Source organism: Oryctolagus cuniculus, chromosome 2 (genome assembly GCF_964237555.1).
Source record: "Oryctolagus cuniculus chromosome 2, mOryCun1.1, whole genome shotgun sequence".
NCBI classification, from domain to species: domain Eukaryota; kingdom Metazoa; phylum Chordata; class Mammalia; order Lagomorpha; family Leporidae; genus Oryctolagus; species Oryctolagus cuniculus.
This window is the reverse complement of record NC_091433.1, coordinates 176846582-176857452: the sequence shown is the minus strand read 5'-3', so window position 1 is coordinate 176857452 and position 10871 is coordinate 176846582. Positions and strand designations below refer to the sequence as shown.

Below are 10871 nucleotides of genomic sequence, written 5' to 3'. Positions count from 1 at the left end.
CTCTAGCCCACTCCTATCCCCTGCTCTTTTTCTCAGCTAGAATGCTGGTTTTTAGCAGCTTGGAGACTTTCTTTTCCCTTTGCAAAGAAAAGGGAGTGGGGGCGGCGGCGTGAGAGCCGTGCAGTGCTCTTGGAGGTGGCCGGGCTTGGTCGGACTCCAGGGCCCTGGTTGCTGGGAGAGGCGAGTTGTGTGCGCCGGGAATGACAGCAGCTCCTGCCTGGCGCTCCCAGGGCAATGATCAACTCATTCCGTCAAGTCTTTTTCTCTGCATTGTTTTTGTTGCTGTTCATCTCAGCTGGAACAAGCAATCAACATATGGATTTAATTTGACAAGGAGACAGCGCCTCCAACAACTGGCAGCCCACCTGTGGGCAATACCACGGGTGAGGAGCAGCCCGCTTTTGCACACCAAAGGGAACTGTCATACCGCTCTGTTAGGCGCCATAGAAAGTATCTGACACAGAAGTCATTCCTTCCAAAGCTAGCAAAACGCCTGGGATTTCCACGGCAAGTAAACCATTGTTTTAGCCTTAAGTTTCAAAATGTCGAAATAATAATTAAAGCAGAAAACCTGTCTTTCTTTCCAGAGATGACACCGAAGTCCTTGCACCAGCCAAGAAAATGCAAAGGTCAGTTTCCACTCTGGCTGCCAGGGCCCTGGAGGCCTGGGGGAGGGGAGCGTGGGGGAGGGGTCCTAGAGCACAAAGTGTCACCTGCGGAGTCCCGGGTCCTGCCTCTCCTCTTCTCTTCTTTGATGAACACTGCACTCCCCAGGGACGTCCCTGCATGGCTTTCTCACACGCACTCTTACTTCTTTATCACTTTCCTGCAAACTCATTTCTTCTTTCTCTCCCATGCACTGCTGTATCTCCACCAGGCAAACCAAGTACAAAGCTAGCCAGATTACACAACTGAAGTTTGGGTCTTTTTAAATGTGTATTACTTTAATGCTTATCATTCTTCATTAAAATTATAATTAAGTAAAATAGCTCATCTTTTTTTCTCAACAGTAAAAAAATACCATGCCTCCTTTTAAAAAAAAAAAAAAGATGTATTTTTATTTGAAAGGCAGAGAGATGCAAAGACAGACAGAAGTCTTCCATCCATGGTTTCACTGCCCGAATGCCCATAACAGGCAAGACTGGGTTGGGCCAAAGCCAAGAGCCCAGAACACCTTCCTCCTACTCTCTCACACGGGTGGCAGGGGCCTGAGCCCTTGAACCAGCATCCACTGCCTCCCAGGGGCTTTAACAGGAAGCTGGATTAGAAGCAGAGGGACCAGGACTTGAACATGTATACTGATAAGCGACGCAGGCATCCGAAGCGGCAGCTTAACTGGCTGTACCACAACGCTCTACCCTTACAGTTCTTCAAAAAGTTGACACTATGAAAATTTCCCGGGGCTGGCACTGGGTCACAGAGTAAGGCCACTGCCTGCAGTGCTCACATCCCAGATGAGCCATGGCTGGAGTCCCAGCTGCTCCCCTTCCCATCCAGCTCCTTGCTGCTGTGCCTGGGAAAGCAGTAGAAGATGGTCCAAGTGCATGGGCCCCTGCCACCTACGTGGAGACCCAGATGGAGTTCCAGGCTCCTGGCTCTGGCCTAGCCCAGCCTCTGCCATTGTGAACATTTGGGGAGTGAACCAGGGGATGAAAGCTCTCCCTCTCTCCTTTCCCTTCTTTAACTCTGCCTTTCAAATAAATAAATAAATCTTTTTAAAAATAAAATTAAAAAAGAAAAATTCCCATGGTAATTCTTGCCTTCTATACTTTTTTTTTCTATTTAAAAGATTTCTTTATTGGAAAAGCAGTTAGAGGGGAAAAGATCTTCCATCCACTGGTTCATTCCCCAGGTGGCTCCCAAATGGCTCCCAAAGCCAGAAGCCTGGTGCAAGAGCCCAACTGCTTAGACCATCCTCCACTGCCTTCCCAGGTGCATCAGCATGGAGCTGGATCAGCAGTGAAGCAGCCAGGACTCAAGGAACCGAAACTCCTCTGGGATGCAGTGTGCGAGTGTCCACAGGCAGCGGCTTGACCCCCTGCGTCACAACGCCGGCCCCTTTCTCAGGAAGAGAGAAATCCTTGGGATAGGAGTTGAAAATAGAGTGGTACGGAGGGGAGGCCTGAACAGGCAGGACCAGGGTTTGCAAGGTTGCGCTGCACCGTCTACAACTTGGCCGTGAAAGCACTGCCCCTCCCCGCCGCGACTGAGGCAGAGTCACTGGGAAGCTTCGGAAGCTGGAGGCCCAGCACCTCTCCCACAGGGGTCCCTCCCAGAGCCCAGTGAGCAGCCCCAGCAATGCACTCTCGGGGTCCCGTGTATCTTTACAATTCCCCAAAGTGACATATATATCATATCTACTTATTTATTTATTTGACAGGTGGAGAGACTGAAATCCGATGGTTCATGGTCCAAATGCCCATGGCAGCTACAATTCAGGTCTCCCATGTGGGTGGCAGGGACACAATGACTTGAGCCATTGCTGCTGCCTCCTGGGGTCTACACTGTCAGGAAGATAGAGTTAGGAGCCAGTGCCAGGAACCAGACCAGGTACCATGAGTGGATGCAAGTTCCTTAACTGCTAGGCTAAAAGTCCCCTCCATACATCATATATTCTCAGTTGGTTTTTTTTTTTTTTTTTTTTTTTAGCAATTTTTAAAAGATTTATTTATTTGAAAGGCAGGTTGACAGAGAGGCAGAGAGAATCGATCTTCTATTTACTGGTTCACTCTCCAAGTGCCCACCACAGATAAGAATAGACCAGGCCAAGGCCAGGAGCCAGAAACTCCATCTGGGTCTCCTGCATGGGTGACAGAAACGTGTTGCCTTCTGGGTGTGTTGGCAGGAAGCTGGACTGGAAGCGTGGAGCAGCTGGGACTCCAATCAGGACTTCATATGGGATGCAGCATCCCAGACTGTGCCTCAACCCACTGCACTATGATGCCTTCCCCCGATTTTTTTTCAAGAAAGATGTATTGACTTATTTGAAAGGCAGAGTGACAGAGAGAAAGGGAGAGATAATTTTTAAGTTATTTTTAGTAAGCTCATTATTTCTTGAGAAACAAACAGAGGAAGAGAGCCCCCATCTGCTGGTTCACCCTCAGCTGCCGGCCCTGGTCAGGACTGGCCTGAGCTGAAGCCAAGAGCTGGGAGCTCGAACCAGGCCTGCCACAGGCGACAGGGACCCAGCTGCCCCAGCCATCACTGCTGCCTTCCATGTTGCACATTAGCACATGCTAGAGCCAGCAGCTGGATACCAAGCCCAGGTTTTCCACTTCCACAAGGCCACACGCCCACCCTGTACGTGTTTGTGGGGTACAACATGATCATGTGACACACGTGGACCATGTATCAGGCCTGTAAGCGAGACGCTTTGATTACAGTCACACAAGAACATTGTCTCTTTGCACTCCTACTTCTTCGTGGTGTGGGAGAGGTTGCAGGCATTTTTGGGATCCGGCTAAATAGGGGAGCTGATCCGGGGACACATTTAGTCTGTTTACGGCATACACATACGTGGTTCATGGTCTTGTCCGCGTGTACATAGTTATCCCTAGCTGACCAGGTAGGAGAGACTGCCAGGAGTACTCCTCTATCACCCACTCCACCAGCCTACTGTAGCAAGACACAAAGGTGCCATGGCAGAGCCACTGAATGGGTAAGAGTCCCACAATGCCTGGCCCTGGACATGAGTGTGGGGAGTAAAGGAGAGACAAGGTTGAAATTTACAGGGGCTGGCGCTGTGGCGTAGTGGGTAAACCTGCTGCCTGCGGTGCCAGCATCCCATATGGGCGCTGGTTCGAGTCTGGACTGCTCCACTTCTGATCCAGCTCTCTGCTATGGGCTGGGAAAGCAGTTGAAGATGTCCTTGGGCCCCTACACCCTCGTGGGAAGACCTGGAAGAAGCTCCTGGCTCCTGGCTTTGGACTGGCGCAGCTCCAGCCATTGCAGACATTAGAGGAGTGAAGCAGTGGATGGAAGACCTCTCTCTCTCTCTGCCTCTCCTTCTCTCTGTGTGCAACTCTGACTTTCAAATAAATAAATAAATCTTTTTTTTTAAGAAATCTACAGAGCCAAGATACAGTACAGGAAATTCTTCCAGTTATCAGACGAGTGAGTGGAGGGTTGAGTCTTCATCCACGCCTGCTTGAACCCAATTCCCCATCAGAAATGCACCTGACGCTCTTCCATATGATCAGAGACAATGAATGTTTTTTCATTTGTTGAAGAAAACTGGGCAAAAGAGAATGTATCAGATTCAGGTGTGATCTTGTAGCGACACTGAAAAAGCTTGTACACCTCTGTGTCTGTTGCATACTTTCTGCATCCACACAAACACTGATACATGAAGATAATGCTAAACACTCATTAAGCCATCACAATTAGCACATCATCAACAAACTGGCCAATTCAAGATCAGTAAACAGTCTGAAAAATTGGTTACTGCACACACACACAGACACAACTTGAAATGAGTGTGCAATGACTGAACGTTGGTGTCCTTTCACAATTCGTGTGCTGGAACCTACTGCCTCATGATGATATTACAAAGCAGGGCCTTTGCAAAATAAAATTAAGTCATGAGAGCTCCACTCTAATGAATAGGATTAGTACCTTTTTTTTTTTTTTTTTTTTTTTATGGAACGCTTCACGAATTTGCGTGTCATCCTTGCGCAGGGGCCATGCTAATCTTCTCTGTATCGTTCCAATTTTAATATATGTGCTGCCGAAGCGAGCACAGGATTAGTACATTTTAACAAAAAAGTATTTATTTTTATTTGAAGGCAGAGTGACAGAGAGAGATCTTCTACCTGTTGGCTCATTCTGCAAATGCCTGTAGCACAGCCAGGGCAGGGCCAGACCAAAGCCTGGAACTTCGTCCTGGTCCCTCATGTGGGTGGCAGGTACCCAAGTTCTTTTTTTTTTTTTTTTTTTTTTTTTTTTTTGACAGGCAGAGTTAGGCAGAGAGAGAGACGGAGAGAAACGTCTTCCTTCCGTTGGTTCACCCCCCAAATGGCCGCTATGGCCAGTGCGCTGCGGCCGGCACTGCATGGATCCAAAGCCAGGAGCCAGGTGCTTCCTCCTGGTCTCCCATGGGGTGCAGGGCCCAAGCACTTGGGCCATCCTCCACTGCACTCCCGGGCCACAGCAGAGAGCTGGACTGGAAGAGTAGCAACCGGGACAGAATCCGGCGCCCCAACCGGGACTAGAACCCGGGGTGCTGGCACCGCAGGCAGAGGATTAGCCTAGTGAGCCACAGCGCTGGCCGGTACCCAAGTTCTTGGTCCATCACCTGCTGCCTCCTAGAAGCTGGAGCCAGGCATTCTGGTACGGGCTGCAAGCACCTCAAGTGGCATCTTAACTGCTACCTCCAACACCCACCTCCTGAAATCATACAGCTCACAGATGAAGAAAGTCTCATAGAGGTTTTCTCGAGTTTAACCACAATCTCCCCAAGCTACATGACATTGCCAATAATGAGCTGGAATGGTAACAAGCTTTCCTAAACACCCAATAATAAAAATAATTTCAGTCAACTGTGTCAAAAGAAAGTCTGGATTATTTTTCTGTTTTTCTCCTACAAAATATTACAACATTGTTCTCATATGCAGAATCAATCAGAGTCCACAGCTGGAAAATACAGGGGAAAAAAGGATCAGCGAGATCTATCAGATTTAAAATATTGTAATATTTTTCTGAATTTTGGGATATGGTGGTTTTGCCAGCTTTTAAAGTATTTTTGTGACTTATTTTCTAAATAAACAGTCACTTTTATAGCAATTTTGTTTCTTCATTTTCATCCCTTTTTTGATTTATTTATTTTATTTGAAAGGCAGAGTTATAGAGAGGGAGGGAGAGAGAGCTCTTCCATCTGCTGGTTCACTCCCCAATTGGCTGCAACGGCTGAAGCTGCGCTGATCCGGAGCCAAGAGCTTCCTCTGGGCCTCCCACATGGGTGCAGGGGCCCAAGTCCTTGGGCCATCTTCTCCTGCTTTCCTAGGCCATAGCACAGAGCTGGATTGGAAGTGGAGCAGCCAGGTCTCAAACCAGCACCCATATGGGATGCCGGCGCTTCAGACCAAGGTGTTAACCTGATGTGCCACAGTGCCGGCCCTCATCCCTTCTCTTAATAAGAGCCCTCTCCACTCTTCTCATAATGCTATAAGGTCCCAAGCCTGCAAACCTTGCCTCTACCCCTGGCACAGATGCAATGGGACTCGGCAGAGGCCATTGTAAAGAGCTCAAAGAATAAGGACAGGTGCTCTGAACAAGAACAGCACCACAGCCTACAGCTGTGACTGTCAGCCACCCAGGATAAAGCTGCGCCAGGAAGAGCCTGTGGCCACGTGACCAAGTTCTGCCCAATGGGCTGCATTTAACTTCAAGGTTCCTGTAAAGGAGCAGGGCTTGCCCTCTTCTCCTTTTCTCCCTGTCCACCAACCCTGGTGCAGAGGTGGTGAGGAGCACCCTGGGCCACGCTGGAGACTCTAAAGGTGCTCTAGCAGTAGGCTGGCGTTTGGTGTAAGGGACACTGCTTAGGATGCCCACGTGCCACATCAGAATACCTGGGTTCAGCTCCACTCCAGATCCCAGCTTCCTGCTGTGTGCACCCTCGGAGGCAAGAGGACTTACATACTTGAGTCCCAGGCTCCTGGCTTCAGCCTGGTCTGCTACTGGGGAGTAGACCAGCAGATGGATGCTCTCTCTCTCTGCCTTTCAAATAGATGAAAATAAACAAACAAACTCTAAGACAACGGAAGGAGTCTAGTCTCCAAACCTAGCCCAGGTCTGCCTCCGCCCATGCCACTATATGAGAGTAATACAACTTTTATCTTGTTTAACCCCCAGTTACTCTGGCTCTCCCTTAGGCAACTGATCTTTTACCCTGATACAGTCATCACAACCCATTGCAATGATGGGGCTCTTCGCTCTACAATTCTGTAGTGTCTCTGTGAGCAGCTGCCAGTGGGGCTGGGTGGGGAAGAGGTCATCATTATTTCATCTTATTATTTAAAAGATTTATTTTATTTATTTGAGAGGCACAGTTAAAGAGAAGGGGAGAGGCAGAGAGAAGATCTTCCATCTGTTGGTTCACTCTTCAGATGGCTGCAACCGGGCTGGGCCAGGCTGAAGCCAGGAGCCAGGAGCTTCTTCCACTTCTCCCATGTGTGTGCAGGGGACCTATTCTCTGCCGCTTTCCCAGGCACATTAGCAGGGAGCTGGATTGGAAATGGAGCAGCTGGTACTTACACTGGCGCTCCCATATGGGATGGGGTGTTGCTAGCAGCTGCTTAACACTGCTGTGCAGTCACGCTGGCCACCAGGCCAGCCTACATAAGCCTATCCAAGACACACCCCAGCCCTAGGCTCTGTGCGGACCAGGGGTCCAGTCTTAGAGAAGGGAGCCAAACATAGCAGTTTTCTTGTGGACTACCTGGAGCCAGGCCGAGGGGTGCTCGTGCCCTCCACCGACTCCACAGTGCTCTGGACCACCTTGGCCCTCATGCAAGGCTCTAAAGGCCAGTCTTATTCCCATCCAGCCGGCTGAGACCCCCCACTCCGTCCTCTGCCCCGGCTCTTACTGCCTGTGAGACACGTAGGGTGCCTGTGTTTTTCCACGGGCTGCATAAGCAGAGGCACAGGGAAAACGCAGGCTCTGGGGTCTGGAAGCCCAGCTTCACTGCCGTCTTCAGCCAAGCGAGCTCACTTCCCTAACTCTCGTCTGTAAACCAGCGGCGGTAATTCCTGGCTGGGAGGGAGGAGGGGTTAGGCGGTCCATGTGTGCACAGCAGCACACACACACACACACACACACACAACACCTGGCAAATGCCACTCCAGCAGCTGCAGCGTCACACCAGCCCCCGTCACAGCTCGGCACTGGGAGTCCCTCCAAGGAAGTGTCACAGAAACTGGCTCTGTACCAGGTGGGCCTCAGTGCCCCACTGGAGGTCAGGGTTTGTGTTGGTTTTTTAGCAGCGAGGTTGCTTCCCGAAAGATCTCCACAACACTGAAGCCAATTGCTAGAACCCAGAGGGAGGAGAGGACACAGGGCAGCAGCACCCAACACGCGGCAAGTACCACCTCTGCGTGCTGTGTGTGTTATTTCCTGCCGGAAGCACTCTCAGCGGATACATGCAGAAGCAGATGGCAGTGTGACATGGACTGCTGATCTGGACACCACCTGGGATGTTCTGAAATCTGCTAAGAGCTCAGCGCTAACTGGCTGGGGACTGCAAGCCTGGAAGACGAGCAGCTGCTGCCACAGCCCCGGCACAGACGAGAGCCTGGGACCTGCCACTCAGTCCTCGGGGGCAGGCAGCTCCCCTTGTACTCAGCAGCCAGCTCTTCTCGGAGCTACTGGTAACTGTGGCTGGGCTCCAGACACTCTGGAACCCCGACTGCAAAAGCAAGGAAGAGAGACAAGGGAGCACGCGGAAACAAGAGAGTAAAAGCAGAAAGCGCAGAGGCAGGCGACCGACTCGCAACAATACTCATTCCTTTATTGTCAACTGTGTTAATCTGATCAGGGCTGGGGCCTGTGGGCTGCTGGCCGCACCCGGCTGCAGGTGCAGTTCAGCTCCGAGAGAGGCCTCCATCCTAAGCCGAGGGGACAGAAAGTAACGCTTTATATATATATTTATATATTACATGTGTCCCTTTTAGTCGTATGTATAGAGTGACAAGAAGGGGCCACTGCATTTAACTGTCATCCTAAATAAAGACCATAGCAACAGACACGGAAATTTGGTCCTATTCAAGGCCCTTATTCTGTCAACCCAAAGCGTGATACAACAAAAGGAGAGGGAGAGAGACAGAGAGACTGAGATGCAGCCACCCTCGGCGGCTCTGTTCCCAGCACATCTTACGCTGAGTGTGGAGTGTCCCCTGTGGAGGTAAACAAACACACAAACACACGCACGCGCACGCACACGCACGCACACACGTACACAAATCTGCAGGCAGGAGCTCCTCCTCCGCCCAAACGCCGGGCCAGCGCTCGGACTGCCGGTGGTGAAGGTGGGGTGTTGTGCTCTAAGACTGTGAGAGACGAGTGACCAGACAGAGCAAAGTCGGTGTGTCCAAGTGATGGGTGGGGTGACATGGGCTCTGTCCACAAATGCGGAACAGCCCGGTGGCAGGGGCTGCTCCCCACGGTCCTGCGAGTCCCCTGCGTCCACCTGGGGCACTTCTGCTCCCAACTCCCGCTCCAGCCCCAGCCGCCACCTCTGATCTGTTCCTGAGTCTCAAACGACCTCTGAGGGGCTCTGAGCGAAACCGTGGAGAATCGGAGTCAATGGCAACCGAGCGGCTGCACCATCTGGCCCGGCAATCATGGCAGACAGGACAGCAGCCCGAGCCTCAGAGCTGGAAGGGAGTGTTTCCTCCAGCAAAGAGAATACCCCCGCCGCCTGCCCTGCCACAGCTGGTGTGCCCGTCACTGTCGTGCCTGTCCCCTAAGGACGTCGTTCCGCAGCCTCTAGGGACTAGAGACCCCCCCCCCCAATCAGGGCACCCTGAAATCCTTCCTCACTTCCTTGCCTCCTTTGCCCTCCACCAGAATGAACCCCTGAAAACTACGTCAGTGCAACTTCACTTTCTTTCTTCTTTGTTTTTGGTGGGAATAACCACTGGAGATTCCCGGAGGCATCTGGGTTATCAGCCCGGGGACCAATGTGCACAACGGGTGAGAAAAGGACGGGTGTTCAGCAGAGCGGGATTCAGAGACCGGGGCATGGAAGGGCAAGCTGGCCGGGATTGTGCCCAGGGTCTCCTTTTCCTGTGCCAAACCAGGCGGGACAAGCAACAGATGTTGGAATATTTGTGGAGCCAGGGGCAGGATGACCTGGATCCATCGCACTGGGAGCTGGGACCTCGCAGCTGCAGGGGAAAATGAAGAAAACAGGAAGGAGCCCTGTCTCAGATCTGCGGAGCTGGCTCGGGGCTTGTGGCGCAGAGGAGGGCCGCCCCTTGGGCCTGTCGCGTTGTCTCCATGGCCAGCGCCTTCCCTGCTGGTCCCCAGGTGGCATTCCCATCCAGGGGGTGGGGAGGTGAGCAGGAAGCAGCTGGGGCAGCCGTGAGTCCGTGCCAAGGCCGAGGAGCAGGTGCTACGTGTCGGAGAGGCCAGTGCAGTCCTTGCAGCAGAGCCCAAAAGGCTGGAAGAGGCCATCCGCGCGCGCCCCCGGAAGCCACGGCTGGGCTCTGTTCCCCGGTCCTGGGGGGGGGGGGCACCCCAGCGTCTCTGAGTCCCACAGAGCGCTCAGGGGACTGCTCACCACCAGCGTGGCAGGAGGTGGCGGCGGCGGCAGAAAAGTCCTGTCGGCTGAAACTCGGGCCCCCTTCCCCTCGGGGGCAGCGGCGCGGGCAGGCGCCCAGATCCGACTTGCACGGTGAAGCCAGCGGGAAAGGAGGCGGCGCACAGACCGCTGCAGGCCCTCAGAGCGCAGACGAGGGCCCCTGCCCCACACCAACGAAGGCGCTCCACGAATAAATAACATGAATTAAATAAAGGAGGTGAAGACCGGCAGGCAGGCGCTCCACCCGCCGGATCCCCACCCCTGCACACATCCACCCACGCACATGCACGCACACGCGCACGCACCCGCACCAAGCCGCAGGCCGCGCTTGGCTGCCCCATCCCAGGAGTCCATCTGCTGGGCGACCTGACCGTGGCGCTCTCACTCGTGGTCGGCCACGGTCGAGGAGTGCAGAGAAGCCGAGGCCAGCGGGGCGTGTGCGGAGGAGGGGGGAGGCCGCTGAGGACTCTGGCACCTGCGGGGACCCGGGATGGGGGAGGACATGAAGTGCGGGAAGTAGGACAGCCGCGCCTTTGCTTCCCTCCACACAGCCCGCGTCAGCCCCCACCCTGT

General features: G+C 52.8%; 1 protein-coding gene, 1 long non-coding RNA gene and 1 other non-coding gene across 4 annotated transcripts in view; 1 reads left to right on the top strand and 2 right to left on the bottom strand.

Moving 5' to 3' along the window:
• LOC138848658 (uncharacterized) lies at positions 1–8747 on the top strand. The gene is made up of 3 exons (XR_011386741.1): positions 1–383; positions 588–629; positions 4062–8747. It is a non-coding gene; the product is annotated as an uncharacterized lncRNA (long non-coding RNA).
• On the bottom strand, positions 4633–4739 carry LOC138848852 (U6 spliceosomal RNA). The gene has a single exon (XR_011386998.1). It is a non-coding gene; the product is annotated as a U6 spliceosomal RNA (small nuclear RNA).
• KIF3C (kinesin family member 3C) overlaps positions 7005–10871 on the bottom strand; it is a 43946-nt gene continuing 40079 nt past the window's right edge. For both annotated transcript variants that reach the window (XM_008254660.4, XM_002709977.5), the window contains exon 8: positions 7005–10773. In XM_008254660.4, the coding sequence (XP_008252882.2) occupies positions 10680–10773 (94 nt within the window). In that variant the 3' untranslated portion in view covers positions 7005–10679. The remainder of the gene's footprint in view (positions 10774–10871) is intronic.